We start from the raw sequence: 16308 nt of genomic DNA, 5'->3' as shown, positions 1-16308 counted from the left end.
AATTATGTACATTACAATTTTATTATAAAAGAGTATTTACAAATTTAAAATATGTTTAAAATTCTCTAGGTCATATGCATAATAAAGTCTCTAGAGGAATAATAATATACCACCCAAAAGCATCAGTACACTACAGTTTGCTTTGTTGTTTATGTTTTTAAAATTATTATATAATACAGATGCTAAGAAGTTCAAAGATGCATTTATTAAGTGCCAGGATGAGTTACCAGACGAGGAAACAGATGAACAAGAGAGTAACAAGCTTGCGAAAGAACTTGAAGGGCTTAAAGTCAAGGAAAGTAATGAGGAGGAGGAGGAGGAAGAGGAGGCGGACAAAGAAAACAAACCAGAAAATAAAGACAATGAAACTGATACTAAGAGTAGTGAAGCTAAAGAATCTGAAACCACAGAAACTACGCCCAAAAAAGAAGACAAAGAAGCAGAAAGTTCAGAGGACACACCGGAAAAATAAAGTTGTAGCATTATTGTAGAACACAAAACATTGTACTGTACTTCAAGTATGGTATTATAGGCTGCAAATTCAACAAATGCCATTCTGTGGACCTTATGCACCAGGAACGTATTCACTAATGCTGCAAGACTGATATGAGAACTCAGCAGCATGATTGCTAATTGCTAAATCCATACCAGCCACCTTTTTGTCTACTTGTATATGTACACTGTATCGTATTAGAGATTTTAGTGTGTAGTGTTGCTTTACACTTTAGAAATCTTGCTGTCTTTTGGTGAACCTCTATAGCAAGTTAAAAGCCATCAGAGATGTCCAAGTTCCAAAAACAAGACTTGTAATTTGTTTTGCATTGCTTGCTGCCAGGAGAACTGTTTTGTACTGTTTTTGCATGTTATATGTACAGTGGAACCCGATATAACGATCTTCGATATAACGATACTCCCGATATAACGATGAATATGTTAGGTCCCAGCAAAAGTAAATTGTATGGGACGGAACCCCGATATAACGATTCCTTGATACAATGATATCATTTTACTGCCCCCTTGGCATATCGTTATATCGGGGTTCCACTGTACTTGACTGAGTGAGACTGTACATGTATGTGTATATCAGGCTACGTTTACATGGACACGGTTATCAATCGACACGGTTTTATGACCTCGAAACCGCATCGAAAACAACACGGTTTCGAAGTGTTTACACGGAGCCTATTTAACCATTTTCCGACTGTTTTCGAATGTGATTGTATAAGCAAGCGCTTCTCTCTATGCTTGTTTCACCATGTTTACCCTTCGCAAGCCAGCCAGGTCGTGCCAAAATACATGGCCGTTTTCAAATCGATGCGGTTTCGCCGTTTTTGACCGTTTACACTACAACGAAACCGTATCATTTTGAAAACGCTCCACTTTTGACAGCGTTCCGGTTACAGTAGCGGTCTCAATCGGTGCCGTGTAAACGAAAGGCGTAACCGCATCGCTTTCGATGAAACCGTGTCCGTGTAAACAGTGCCTCAGTGTGCTGTGTAACTGAAAGTGAGAAATGGAAAAACCTTAGTATCGAAGCATAATTTTAACCCCTAAAAGTATTGTTGGTTAGTGTAGGCCCTTTCCTGTGACAGCAACTATCTGTTGGCAGTCCAGTTTTACTAATGTGCATGATTAATTAAAATTTACCTTACCACAGAATATCAAGATGTTAATTTGTACCATCCAATAATGAGAAAGGTCTTTTTGCAGCAGCTGTAACAACAGATATGGTGGGTTGAATATCTTAGCAATCTCAGCCAAACACGACTGATTGCTCTAATGAAACAAGCTGAGGAAAGATTTAACTTAGAAATGCTGATGTCAAGATAACACGGTAACAAAATATAACTTAAATCAAATGCACAGTTTTCCACTCTTAAGCTTATTAAAATTATTCACTTTAATACTGTAGTAGTAGTAACTCAGTCATTAGATTTGCAATTTAAGTAGTGGATTTTGGAGGGTTGCGACTCACCATTCATTTTGGTTGACAAACTTAAAGTCGTTTAAAATTTAATATTACTTTCTTTTAGTCTTGAATGTTTTTTTTTTTTTGGGGGGGGGGGGATGTCATCAAATTGTAAAATCTACACTTATTATCCAGCTACAAAGCTGTCTTTTTCATGTATTAGGACTTCAATATTATTTATGCAAACATTTGTTTTCAAGTCAATTGTTTAAGTGTTATTTTTGAAATTTTTAAGGTCACAAGGACCGACAATTTTAGGCAATTTTTGAATTCTTAGGCTCTTAAGTGATGTATCGAATGATATTTATGGCAAAATTTATTTAACTTTCTGTATCGTCTTGTTGCGGTACACCAATGTGACAGCAGTATATTAAAAGTTATATTTTTCTTTAAACAAATTATTTTTTCCTCAGTAAACTTGAATAAATTATGTAAAGGGTAAGTAGTAAAGTACTGACAGATTTTAGAATTTGATGACATCATAATAAAATGTTATTAACTCAGTATCAGTCTCAGAACGTGCAAGCTTTAATTTGCTTACTTAATTTCTAGTTTTTCAAAACTCCAAAAAAAATTTTTCCTACATGCTAGTCTTAAGAGTTTTTCACCTGTTAACTTTCTTCTTACAAACTATGATTTTCTTTCATTCATTGCACAGTGAAATTTTCGCCATCTCTGTATGCAATTCTGTTTGTAACAAATGTAATGCCTCCTTGTAGTTCTTTTCTAAACTTCCACATGTACAAAGCTCCAGAATGTAAGAGGGTAATTAGTTGCTAATTTTCTTTAGGGACAGTTTTGGGTTTGAGTTCATTTCAAGATTAGGTTGACAAAAGGTTTAATTTTTAGCTAATACATTGCCAAGTGTTGATACTTTTAAGATGTTGATAAGATTTATAAGGCTAAAATGATAGTGATATTTGTGCAAAATAAACTTAACACTTGGATTTGTCTTCAAGTACTGTTTTAGGGGTACAAAGGGAAACTGTCTTGTTATTGTCCCCTGGCCTAAAGAAAAAATCAGTGGCTATGTTTACACTTGAACTCTCATAATATTTTGTACTCAAGACCAGTTTAACAGTTCTCTTATTCCTCTTGACTACGCAAAAGATTTAAAACTAAATATGGGTTTTCGGAGAAAGAAAACTTAAGATACAGTAATAAATCCCTTAGTAGATATTTTAGGTGTATAGTATCACTACATTTTTACTCACCATTTGAATTTTGGCAAGATGTATAAAAATATAATTTTACATCTTATAAACAAAGTGTGAGAGCTGTACTGGGTCGAATATTGGCCATCTTGACGGTAAGGAGGCCTTACAAGGGGTAAAAGCGACATGACCCTAAATACTGGCGAGACAGGAACATTTTAACAGTGACAAGCGCCATCATCACGGCACTGAAATGTGACAGCAACACAATAGTGGGAAAAGCAACAGTGACATTTAAGGCTGTTGGCTAGGCGACATTGGTTCTCAGAAACATGCCACATTGCGACACAGCTACCCCCTTGAAAGGCCTCAGTAGTGACTGAGTGCAGCAAGTTCTGTACTGAAAAGACCAAGGGCAGATATTCTCCCAGTATGGTCCCAAGCAAACTTGGTTATAAGATTTTTAGAGCGGTTTTCACTTGAGTGTCGAAAGTAAATTGCGTTTGCTTTGGTTTTGCATTACTATGCTTAGTGATTGGTTTAAAAATTTCGCGCCACTTTCTCAGCCAATCAGGAATAAAACCAAAACCAATCGTGACTTGCTTGCACACGTTTTCCCGCGCTTTGTGCCAGCTACATGTATTTGCTTCGAGTTTTGATTGGTTCACTGGATTGTCTGTGTCCTTTGTGATTGGCCAGAGTAATTACTTTGGTTTTGGTTTTACGACACTCAATTGAAAACTGCTCTATAGATATAAAGCGTTTTCATATGATGTCATAGCAGCCATATAATTTGGCACTCCAAAACAAAGGAATGGCCAACCTCGTTCCCAGGGTCTCTCTCCCCGCGGTTGAGGAATGGCAGCCATATTGGTGTACCAAGCCATTCCTTTGGGAATTAAACTTTATTTTTATGGTCGCTGGTCACACGAGTGAAAACACTCTATAAGCGGAAAGCAGAAAAGATCACAGGATTCTGACGAAGGAACCACCAATGCAGTTGGGCAGGAAAGAATTCCCTATCATTGTTTCACAAACCAATGAAAAGTACTGTAGGTGTTTTCATTTGAGTAAAGATTTTTTTTATATTGGACTATTGCTGGAACATTAGGAACATGGCAGGTCCAATATTTGGAAAACTTTGGACCAGCAAATGTCTCAAAAGATACCTGTTTGTATTCATGATTTTACTGAGCATTATCATAGGCCTCCAATGCATGCAGAGAGCTAGAATATCTTGCATCATAGGCAGGCAATGTGTGGAGAGAGCTAGTGAGAAATAATTATTCCCCTACAACTGAAGGCATACACTGCAGTTTAATTGACTACCAAAACTGCAATCAGACACAAATCAATGTAGAGCTGTCACAAGTATGGATTTTTTGAGGTTGAATCACGAATGTCCCTCGCAACAGACTACTGTTCTGTAGGTGCATCAGCATCTGTGTTTGAAAAATATTAAAATATAAAAAAATGTGTTTGCAAATTGACTTGTGGCCTGTGAACAGTTTTTTGAAATTCGCAAAGCACATTGGTTGCTATAAGAAACATAACAGAAACTGGATTGAAACTCGAAAGTCATACTCTATCTCATACTCCGATCTGAAGGTCCCTAATGTCTACTAAGGTACAGCAAGGCAATAGGATGAGTGGTGCCTCATGCTGTTGGACTGAATTTCAAACTGTCAACAACAATAAATTATTACAGCTGTTTATTTTTCAACCTTTGCTACACATTGGCAAAAATTATGTCACAGATTTCAAGTTCACGCTGCTTCAGTGTTGAATTTACCCTCCCAGGACTGGCTCTCTCTACTGCAGGGAAGAGGTAGCATGATGACAGTGTATAACTATTGGTAGCCAAGTTTATACTATAAGCAAATCTTATTCTGCATATTTCTGTTTTGAAAAGGTGATCCATTTTGGTCAACCAAAAAGCCATCTTCCAACAAAATTAATGGTTTTTTACAAAATAGACCAGTCTATAGAATAATGTTCTTTTGTGTTAATGGTTCCATCTCTACACAGATCTCTAATCTCAGTTCACTTCACAACCAGGTGAAACTTCTTTGGACATTTCTTCATTATACTCTGCAAAGAAAGCAATCCATGATAAGAACCAACATGACATGGTGTCAAAGGTATTTCAAGTTTTCCTTCCGACTGGTAATTGCTTACTACTCATACTAACATACCTTAAATGATCGATTTAGAGGCGCTACTCAAATAAGCGCTGCTCACGAATAAGGGTCACACCTTAACCAAAAATATTTTAATAAGCGCCGCTCTCGAATAAGTGCTGCGGCACTAATTTGGATATTTTCAGAGAGTCTATGAAACTGTGTTCATGTACCTCTTGCATTTGAACAGCAATTATTTCACAAAGAGACTGAGAAACTACGAATGTTCCAGCAAGCCGACACTCAAAATTGCCTTTAATGCTAAACTGCCTGAGTGTAATAGATCCAATGTTCCACTTACTTTTTGACTACTTGAACAACATCTTCATCTTGTAGTATATGCTCTTTACCAACTTTTTGTGGACTGAATTTCACAGATGAGCCCCAAACTAATGCACTGTAAAGAGAAGAGAATTATGAATAAGACTAGAAGAACAAAAGATGCTTCACAAAGATAAAAAGAAGTTGATAACCCTAGTACTTTATATTTATAGTAGTAAAGGATATCATTCTTACTGTTTGAATTCTTTCATGATGCTCTTGTGTAGTGAGTTGCAGAAATCCTCCACAGATGATTGGCCATTTTTCTGCACCACAGGTGCCTCATAATCTGGTAACTGGCCTTTTGGCTTGGTGTATCTAGCAATGACACAAAAACACTCAAAACTCTACGCTTTTCTACACTTTATCTTACAGTGCGACGCCCCTTACCGTGGCCACCCAACAAACTTTTTTACAAGTGTGCTCTCGTAATATTATCAATTGTTTGACGAACACGCCTCCTTGAAAAGTTGAATACGATCAAATAGATACTTGCTACATCGTATTTATCAACAAAACGCAGTGAAACCTAAAAATATTACAAGATGACACTTGTAAAAAAGTTTGTTGGGTGGCCACGTTAAGGCTCGTCGCGCTGAAAACCTGACAGAGTTGCATTTTTCAAATTTTGACTCAAACATTTAACTCTGTATCATTTATTTACATGATGTGATATTAAAGTTTTGGTGCTTTTTTTCTTTTTTTACTAATTAATTTTTGCAATAAAAAATAGTAAAGAAGAAGACTTGTTATAGTTCTCGTTTCCAATTATGCACACATTCAAATGATATTGGTTTCACTTAATTCCTGAATGCTCAGTTTGACGAAGCTACCCTCACTGGCATTCAGCTAAAGTTCAGGTTATAGAAAAGTTTATTTTAGTAAAAATGCCACTCACATTCTAATGAGATTGAGATATTCCCAAGTCTTTTCCAACAAATCATCAAAGTTCCACTTGTGATGGGCTGATAATGGAACTGCGTGTGGGATCCTGTAGATTAAATCCAATTCTTCTATAGATATTTGATCGATTTTGTTCAAAATGTAGATGCATGGAATGTAGACCCTGTTAAGCAAAGAAGAAAGAATTAATAAAAAAGTCATGTCTGCATCAGGCCACAGTGACCCATTGGTGTGCTCCAGTTTCCTTAGCATTAATATTTCTACTCCCTACTCCCCCCTGGATGGGATGCTAGCATTCATCTGCATTTGGACCTAGTGGCCCATTAGGCCGCAGCTTAATTATTCCAGTTTCCGTATCATGAAGCAACTAGGAGTTTATGTACTCCTTCCTTGATGGGATGCCAGTCCATAACAGGGTTACCCCCAGCATTATATTCGCTGGTACCCATTTATACACCTGGTTGGAGAAAGGCCCTATGGAAGTTAAGTGCCTTACTTAAGTTAATTGTTAAGTGTCTTGCTCGAACCTGGACTGCTCAATCCATCATGGTAACCATTAGGTCACCACAACTCCCCCAAACTTAAATTAAGAAAATAGTAAAGTTGTTCCTCTTTGATTGTTTACATAGCCACATCCAAACGCTCAGAAAAAAAAGTTGAATCTCGAGCCCAGACAGCGTAATCCAGCATGCTAACCATTAGGCCATCACACCTCCCACAAAGTTAAATTTAAAATTTAATAGTAAAATCATTCCTCTTTGCTGTTTTCATAGCCAGTTCCAAACAGCAAAAAAGTCTAGGAGAAAGATAAAGTTCATATAAACCCAAGTCATGGGCAAGGGTTTAGTACATACATGTCAAGCACTATTGCCATTATTTTACCTGTTTCCTTCAATTACATCAATGAGGTCATCTGCATTGGCGTCATATCTCAGGGTGATATCGGCATTAGCAATGCGGTATTCACTCAAGATAGATCGCACAGAATCAATGTCCAGCTCTGATTGGGTACACTGTGACACAATATCAAATCAGAACTGTGAATGGTTGTTTGCTAAACAACATTAACAAGCATTAATTGGTTATTTATAGGTACAATAATACAAATTAAAAATTAATAGATGTTGTTGTTGTTAGAAAAATACTAATATCCACACCCATCCCACATAAGAATTATTGGTTTGAAACTCCCCATTACTATGGAAATTCCAGTTTAGTTCCATACTTTCCTAAAAAAGCAATACGTTCAGTAGAATCTCGATTTCTCAAGCCTCCAGGGGAAACGAAATGTGCCTTGAAAAATCAGGAGGCTTGAGAAATCAGGTGTAAAATTACAAAGAAGTACTAACCAGAGGAAACAAAAATTGCTTAGAGAAATCCAGGGTAAAATAATAATAATAATAATAATAATAATAATAATAATAATAATAATAATCATTTATATAGCGCTATTTAGCTAATCTTTCGTAGCACTTTACAATCACTATGCTAAACTATAAATTACAGAGAAGTACCATCTAAGGCAAACAAAAATTGGTACCAATAATCTGGAGTTTAAGGAAACTGAGGGTTTGAGTAAATCAGGATTCTACTGTAGGTTTTGAAATCTCTCTTGCCCTTCAAAATTTTCAATGACCTTTCTAGGGATGGGTATCCATGATATCTCCTGGAACTGCACATTGTGAAAAATTGTCTCCGTCTGTTTTTGTAGAGAATGTTAACTAAAGTTACAATTCTTTCCCATCCAATTTGTAAGTTGTGAAATCAAGTGTGAAAGTGGTTAAGGTACTCTTCATACATACTGTAGTTTGGAGATTGATTCCACCCTTTTCCTTCTTTCTGAATGTGATATTTGGAGGTTCCTTGTTGAGCCTGAGAATGAAAATCAACCAGAGTAAACAAGAAAAAGATGACACATTGGTGAGATCTCTCTCACTGCCCTGTAACAAGTACTTTACAAAACATAGGTCAATCCAGTCAGGGTTTAAAATACACTAACCCTGAGAAATGGAACAGAACATTTCATTTTACTGCAAAACAACTGGCGTAACTGGTACTCTTTTGAAAGTGCAAATGAAGCAATGAGGGTTTTACACCCACTTTTAGTGTTGGATGTGCATGTGTGCATAGCGGCTTTCTGTCAACATCCATCCACCCTACACAAACAAGACAGATCAAAGTCCACCAATCAAAGCCGACTAGCATTTCCTTCTGAACTTGTGGGCTCATAAATTTGCATGAAACCAACACCGGTATGCATCGCTTTTGAGTGGCTTATTTCAAACAGTATGTTGAAAGTGGATGTCAAAAGAAGCATGTAGAAAAAAAGCTATACACATAACACTGAAAGTGGGTGTAAAGTTATTATCTAAGCCACTGCACAGTACATGTACAATATCACAGCTGAAGCTTTTATTGTTACCTTATTCCAAACCCTTCAAGTTCATATTCAATGAGTCGCTTGTGCCCCAGAGGCTTCAACACATCAAGTACAATGAAGATCAAGCTACAGGTTCTAGCAACTGTTTAATGAAGAAAAATGAAAACAACACATTAAAATGATTGAAGTACAAAATTCTTGCTTTTTGTCAGAAAATAAAGACAGAAAGCAGCTGAGCAGACTGCTTTAAGAAACCTAATTCTTGCAGAACTATTATCTCAGAATATTATTTTCTGAGATTTATGACATTTAATACTTGTTGTTCTTTAAAGCAACAGTTTTGCTGGCAACTTGTAAACAAGCTACATGTTACAAAATTAATTTGCTCATCTTAATGCCCCAGAAGGGCAAGAATTGTATTAAAGAGCTCTTACAGATAATAGCAGTGGTGAAAAAAAAATCAGTCATAATCTTTGCAGTAATTTTTCTAAAGCATTACTTTGTTAGTCCATAAAAAGTGGCTTTAGTCAACAGTTAGACGGCAAGCTTGAGGTTTCTACTGGTTGATAGATGGTCAGGGGTGAAGACCCAAGCCAACTATCAAAAGCTGATAGAACCCGAGAGCGAGCTGTCTGATTGTTTAACCATTACCCAGAGACCGATCTATAGGACGAAAAGTTCAGTGGAAGTGGTTTACTTATAGTTATTGGTTTGTGATTTTAACAACTTTACTTGCATGCACTCCCAGGGCAGTCTATCGAAAATTAGACCGCACCTCCATAGCCAATCATTTTGCAAGATTGCCTAATAGTCAGTCACTGAGTTATGCTAACAGATATTGCGTGGTTCCAGGAAAATGCCCATACTCCCCCCCCCAAAGAAGGGATTGGAAACTCCTGGGGGAGGGGGGATCTCAGAGACAAATACTTTGAAGGAAATGTATGAAGCTTAACTAGAATTTCCAGAGGGGTGAGGGGGCAGGGGAATAGGAAAAATCACTTCCCTGAGTTCCCTGAGCGGTGTATGGATAATTTTTGGAACTACACATTAGAACTAAGGTACCTGTAAAGTTTTTATGAAAGCACTCAAAGTGCCATACAAAAAAAAAATCACACCAACAGTCAAAACAATAAACAATGGAATAGATAGATTACATGCAGCACACCTGCGATCACCTGTCGCCCTCTTCCTTTACCATCCTTTGCACCCTCAATAATTCCTGGTAAATCAAGAAGCTGGATTTTGGCTCCTTTGTACCGAATCACCCCAGGAACAGTGGTAAGGGTTGTGAACTCATAAGAAGCCACTTCTGAATACACGCCAGCTAAGTTGGTTAATAGTGTCGACTTGCCAACAGATGGAAATCCTGCAAAGAAAACATCAACCACATCAGGAGGGGGACTTTGGGGTTTTCGGTTTCTCAGTTTTGGCCTTTTTTTAGATTGGTTTTTCGGTTTTTCGGTTTTGGTGTCTTCTCTGGTTTTCGGGTTTTCCTTCTATTAGCATACCGTTTTTGGTTTCCGGCAAAAATACTAACGGTTTTTCGGATTTAGTATTTACTGTGGTTTTCGGCTTTTCCTATTTGGTTTACAGTTTCTCTGAGATCATGCTGGTAGAAAGAAAACCTGCTTTTTTGTTTAAAATGCAAGTTAGAGCAGTGTAATATAGCATGTTAATGAACAAAATGTGAAGACTCTAAAAAATTCCTTTCTTCCTTCTTTCAAAATCTAGAGGTACCAATTAAGGTTAGAGCTTTGCAATTTGGAATGTTATGTTCGGTTTTGATCGAAATTCACTTCGGTTCTTCGGTTTTGCATGATTTTTTGTGCGGTTTTTTGGCTTCTTACAGGCCCCAATGCCCCCCTCCATCAGCAACAAAATTCACCTTGTGACTGTATAAAAAGGCTGCTTTGGAGAATTTAGGTTACCGGTATAAGGTGACTTTTTACTTAAAGAGAGAGATTGAACTGACATTTATTTTTCCCACGAATCACAAAAATCCAACCTATGCTGTCTGTCTTTTGGCGTGCACACCCAGAAATGAGTAGTTTTGTGTCTGTCGTAAATGTGGGATTTTTTCCTTATGTTCATGAGGGATTAATTTTAAAATTCGATAAAAAGTAACAAAACAAACAGGCAAGCTCACATTTGTCGTATAATGTCATACTTAATCTCTCTTATATGTACAATAACCTTTTAAATGGGAAGTTTGAAGTTAGGAGACACAAACCATTCTTCTAGTAATTAAAAACTCTCATCAATCTTAAGTTTATTGAACTGTAGCTCCTTATCTAAGAAGGAGGTAGCTGTCATTGTGGCCCTTAACTGCGAAGGCCTACCATCTTGAGCAAGTCTCAGGTTGTTGCTGTTCTTGCGATCTTGTACCTGGAGACTGAACCATATGGTTCAAAAGACAATGTTTAGCCTTACTTACCCACAAAACCAATCCTGGCATCACCAGTCTTCGCAACATCAAAACCTATGGAATAAGAAAAGCATAACTAAAAAAGTTGTAAAAAGTTTATTTCTCAATGTGTGGTTCCAGAAAATATCCATACCCCCCATGGAGGGGATTTGCCCTATGACCCCCCACCCCTCTGGAAATTTCAATTTAGCTTTATACATTGCTTTAAAGTTTTGGGTCTTTGTGACCCCCCCCCCCCCCCCTCCTCCCCGGAATTTCCAATCCCTTCTGTGGGGGAGTATGGATATTTTCTGGAACCACACAATGAATTTTTACAAAAAGACTTGGCAAACATCTTGAGGAATTTATGGGCATATGGGTAAAAAATCAGGAAAAATGTGAATGTGGTACAAATCCAATAGTTCCTCTCTCCCCTCGGGGGAACGGGGGGAGGGGGGGGGGCACATAAATAGGCAAGATTGGTGTCGTAAAAACCGATCTTTTACGTATCCCCGAAATCCCTCGCCATTATGTAAAGTTAAAATAAAAAAATGCAGATCGGAGATTATTCAAAACGTACTAGAAGATATTATGTAAGCCTGGAATTATTGATACGTGTACATGTAACATTTGTTCAAAATTGATGCCGGCATTACGTCGTTTCAAATTCCCGTGACTTCGAAATCCTTGACAATCGCCAGAAATGATAAAAACTGTCGGATACTAACCTTCTCCTGTTGCTCCCCCTCCACCTTTTGGCGTGATCAGTTCTCTTCGTAACTTGGCCAGTCTTGCTTTTAACAATCCAAGATGGTGGGCTGTCGCCTTGTTCTTCTGCGTTCGCGCCATCTGCAATCGATCGAAATATCTTGCATCCAAGCCTCAAATGACGGACATTTTGTAAGTGAAACGAAAGATACATACCTCGCCTTCTATTTCGGCGATTTTTTCAAGGATACCCATGATGAAAACGTGAAAATACGAGAGGAAACACAGAAATTTTCAAAACCTCTCAACAATATTTCTTCACACACACGTGAGCTTGTAAGTACGATACTTGAAGTACCTGCCGGGCATCAAGGAAAACCGCTGACAATTCCTTCCAATCATAGCTTACAGAAATGGAGCGGCAACTTTTGGCTTCATTTCACTTATTTCGGTTACTAAAGGTATATTGATGAAGTTACATACCACTGATAAAGTTTCCCTGGGGAAGGGTATCCCGTAGCCTGCGAACTAACCTGCCGCATCAGGACCCCTGTGAGCAGCCCCCGCCCCCCAATCAAACTGGTTAGTATTTTTGCCCCCCTTTCCCACAAGCCCATCAATTACCTCTTTGGTCTGAAAATAAGGTCTGTAAAATTACTTAATTTGAAATTATGGGATATTCTACATTTAAGCGTGAAAGATAAAAATAGGGCAGAAAAAATAAATGAACAAAGTTACTAGTTCCTAAAGAAACTGTTGTGCTGCGTCTGGGGCAAGTAAAAATGAAACACTCAGTTGATTATCATATAAATTCACCTTGAAGTTGACAAAGGCAAATTAACCACCGTAGTGAATTTTTAAAAGCTGACGTTTCGAGCGTTAGCCTGCCTTCAATCCGGCGGAGCACTTTGCAGTGGTTGAGGTCTGAGAAAGAGTCGAGAGCTTGACGTAGAACGGAGGACAGACCAACCAATCAAACAAAAGCGCGCGCTTAGACAGTTCAATTGTTACGTCGAGCGCGCGAACCTTCATTCGCACAGACATTGTTGTTGCGAGCAGACGTGTTTTGAAGCGCTGCGAGAAAAAAGCTTGAAAAAGAAGAGTTTCTACACCATGAACGTTTACAAACTGACACTATGCCTTATACTGGTGTCTTGTTATCCAGTCCACTTATTTGTAGCTAACTTTGCTGCAACAGTGCAAGAAAATCAGGAGAGAGGTAGGAATGTAGCGAGAATGTTAAGGAAAAAGTCTCTGTTGTTCCTGTCAATGAAGGATATGTTTTGGGTCACCCAAGTTAAATTGATCAGTAAGCCCGCCACTTGATTAGTCTGAATTTTGGCTGATAATTCCGATTGTGTTTTTTTTTCTCTGAAGTTGTCTTTCTATGAAATGAATTTGTGCGCTTGAATTGTTGAGAATTTTTTTGACGTTTTGACGTCACAATCACCAAAAAGCGCGCGCCTGCAAAGACGTCAGTCCGCGTGCATAAGCGCGAGCTTAGTTCGTTCCCAGGAAATCCGCGTGGAGTGGTGGCGGGCGCGCGCACTCGCAAAATGCAATAAAAAATTATTCTCAATCAGGCGGAACAAGTTCTAGCTGAGGGCGAAATCCCGTCTAAAATATTTGAGCCAGCCCGCTGTTTTCGTCACAAAGTTGTACTGTTAAAGAGTGATCAGTTTTGTAATAAATTAATTAATGCTGATCTTTCGGGTATTTTTAGGTATCTCAAGTCCTATCTCTTTCCATACGTTCCGTATCGGCGTGTGGATTTGTGTTTGTTGTATTTGTACCTTTTCCTGAACTACTGCTACGCATATTACATGCAATGCAAGATTCGTTATGGTCCCGGCTGGTCTGCTAAAACTCAGAAGATGGGTTACAGCGTTTGCCTGGCACCTGAACTACCTTACATTGATTGCAGTCGCCAGTTCTTGCCAACTGAAAGCCATGTGACCAACGAATCGACCAGTCATACTCTGTCAACAGCAGTGACTCATTCCCAGATCTCTGACAAAGAAGAATCAATCCGTCCACAGATGAACCCTTGCACTCGTGTTACCTGGGTCCGAGTCCACGGCTTAATGAACCTGGCTCTTAGGATGCGCCAAAGACGCGATATTATTGGGCCCAGGTCACTTCTGACTCCACTCAGGTTAACAGGTGAATAACGTTTTTAATTGTTCAAGAGAGCTGTGTAAGTTAAATAAAATGATCATTTAATGGTGAAATCTTAATTATACATTTAAGTACATTTCAGAGAATTCTAGACCATGCTATGTAATATTGACATCGGTTTGTTCTCTTCTTGATGTTATGGTCAGTAAAACATTCTCCTTAAATGGCATAAATTGCCTATTGAGAATGATTTTCAGCGAACTTTCTTCATCGATTTCTTTATCTCTCAACCATTCCTCAGCTGTTGAAAAATTTTGTTATTAGAATATCTTTGGTAACGTTCTTTTTTTAATTTGTTTCATGTTAGGACTTCCCAACCTCAACTGCACGATACAACGGAGTAATGGGCCTGGCACTAGCACAACGCCAAAGGCGAGACTTTATTGGTCCCAGGTCTCCTCTGACTCCAGTCCTGTTAACTGGTAAGCAGTTATTGCATTTAGAACCTTTAGTAAGTTTTATCCTCCACTTACTATCAGTACTTTGAAGGTGACATTTACTACAATATAACGTGAACGTCTCGTAAACAAGACTCCCCCCTCCACAATAATTATAACATTCCCCCTTACCATAACAGACGCAAAGCCCTTTCTAAAAAGAGTTTAAGCAAACACAACCCTAAGGGATATTATCAGTAGTTTAAAGATATACGTCAAGCTATGAAACACGAAGGCTTGCCTTTTTAAAGTATGACTCGAAAGTGTTTTAATTTGACGCCAGTCATGTTGCAAATAACTTATTTGTGCTCCTCATGATTTAAGGGGTTGACTGCTATATTTGACTAATATTTTTTTCATCCTTTCGTTTTCTTTCAGATTTTGGTCAGAATTAAGAAAGTGCTCTCAAATGAAGATTTTACTACTACATAAAAAATATTTTTTGAATTTAAAAGAAGAAAGAAAGAAAACAATTGTAACTGAATGCTTCTTTGCTTTCTTGTATATATCGTTTGTAAGTTTAATTTTGTCCGAGGTGTTTATAAGTGCACGCGTATACCAGTCGTTAAGTGTCATACATATACGCGTGTTGGTTGTATCAATGTGAATCAAATAAATAGTTTGTTAATTGTTTGGTTTGCCTGTTCTCTTTGAATTGCCAAGTAGTACGGAGGATTTCGACAACCATTCCTTTTGACGTTCCTTCCCTGCCATTTTTTCTCGGAGGTGGGGAGGATGCATTCTGCTACACGTTGGCTACCATTCCGTTGAAAACATGGACTTTAGTCCAGTATCTGTTTTCGATCAGTCAATGACCTTGCCGAGCGAGAAGCAAAAAACGAAAAAGGAAAACTTTTTTCACAAGATCGCCCCTAAAAACAACTGCGTGGGAGGCTACCTTAGGCTGGTAACGGGCTCAAGTTTGAGAATACACACACAAGTGGCGAAGCCGCGAGAAGGGAAGCAAGCCGGTGAGGAAGTCTTAGGCAGAAGCGCGAATAAAGTGACTTTTCTCGTGTCTCGTCGGCTCGCTGCTCTGGCCGAATCCTCGTGGGTTCGTTACTTGTCGTATTTTTATGTGAAACCAATCTCGTAACCAATGCTCACTTTTAATCTGGTCAGCACCAATAACGCGGACTCTGATCGGTTATCATAGAGTGCACATTTTCGCTTGTCAGCCAATCAGATTTGCGCAGAACTTCGTTAATCGCGCGGACTTTCAAACTAGAAGTAGGCCAGGGTCCACGTTTTTGATGCTGACCAGAAGGGCTCTGGCGACGAGATTTACGAGAAACTTGACAACCTTACTATAGCAAATTAATGTTTCAGGAAATAAACGCGAATTTCAAAACTTCGAAACGTTAATTTAAGTCGCGTTAATTTTTGTTAACGTTCATTTCCACGCCGTTAATTACTTACTTACTTACTGCCCACACCTGTGTGGCACATAGGGCAGCACCGTTAATTAAGTGGAGCGTTATATTAATTTCCATAACCTTAATTGTATTATTTCATCAGGGAAGAAATCTGCCGGTATCACTAAATTAAAAATGTGAAGAACGCTCGAAACGGTCAGATTCCTTCGCTTAACCCCTCGTCTATGTTAAACCCCTATGTATAGGATTATACACCTAGTGTTGAAATAAACTTGTTCCTGTCGTCTCAACAAAGTTT

At 38.3% G+C, this 16308-nt stretch overlaps 3 protein-coding genes across 5 annotated transcripts in view; 2 read left to right on the top strand and 1 right to left on the bottom strand.

The window, feature by feature from the left end:
- Positions 1-2916, top strand: part of LOC144647128 (ran-specific GTPase-activating protein-like) — a 71694-nt gene extending 68778 nt beyond the window's left edge. Inside the window, exons 5-6 of one of the 2 annotated variants that reach the window (XR_013569532.1) lie at positions 180-1087; positions 1489-2916. Coding sequence is in view for 1 of the 2 variants with exons in the window: in XM_078506882.1 (XP_078363008.1) it covers positions 180-472 (293 nt within the window). In the remaining variant the exon portion in view is untranslated. Of the gene's footprint in view, positions 1-179 lie in introns of both variants that reach the window. The other variant, XM_078506882.1, reaches the window with a different exon arrangement.
- A 1904-nt stretch (positions 2917-4820) lies between these two features.
- LOC144647125 (developmentally-regulated GTP-binding protein 1-like) lies at positions 4821-12378 on the bottom strand. Of its 2 annotated transcripts, XM_078506879.1 has the most exons (11): positions 12236-12378; positions 12040-12160; positions 11342-11386; positions 10073-10273; positions 8950-9049; positions 8330-8399; positions 7410-7540; positions 6523-6690; positions 5820-5942; positions 5605-5700; positions 4821-5214 (listed from the first exon to the last, which is right to left on the bottom strand). In XM_078506879.1, exons 1-11 carry the CDS (start codon positions 12272-12274, stop codon positions 5208-5210), a joined length of 1101 nt encoding a protein of 366 aa, XP_078363005.1. In that variant the 5' UTR covers positions 12275-12378; the 3' UTR covers positions 4821-5207. The 2 variants fall into 2 exon arrangements, with proteins under 2 accessions (XP_078363005.1, XP_078363006.1); XM_078506880.1 differs by lacking the exon at positions 4821-5214 and having other exon boundaries at positions 5601-5700.
- Positions 12379-13045: 667 nt separating this feature from the next.
- LOC144645743 (uncharacterized) lies at positions 13046-15054 on the top strand. The gene is made up of 4 exons (XM_078505287.1): positions 13046-13238; positions 13743-14182; positions 14505-14619; positions 15013-15054. Coding segments are annotated over exons 2-4 (456 nt in total). The 5' UTR covers positions 13046-13238; positions 13743-13842; the 3' UTR covers positions 15014-15054.
- Positions 15055-16308: the final 1254 nt, after the last annotated feature.

Source organism: Oculina patagonica, chromosome 3 (genome assembly GCF_052425735.1).
Source record: "Oculina patagonica isolate OP01 chromosome 3, crgOcupat, whole genome shotgun sequence".
Classification (NCBI taxonomy): domain Eukaryota; kingdom Metazoa; phylum Cnidaria; class Anthozoa; order Scleractinia; family Oculinidae; genus Oculina; species Oculina patagonica.
Note: the sequence above shows the minus strand (reverse complement) of the source record. Positions and strands in the feature narration are given on the sequence as shown.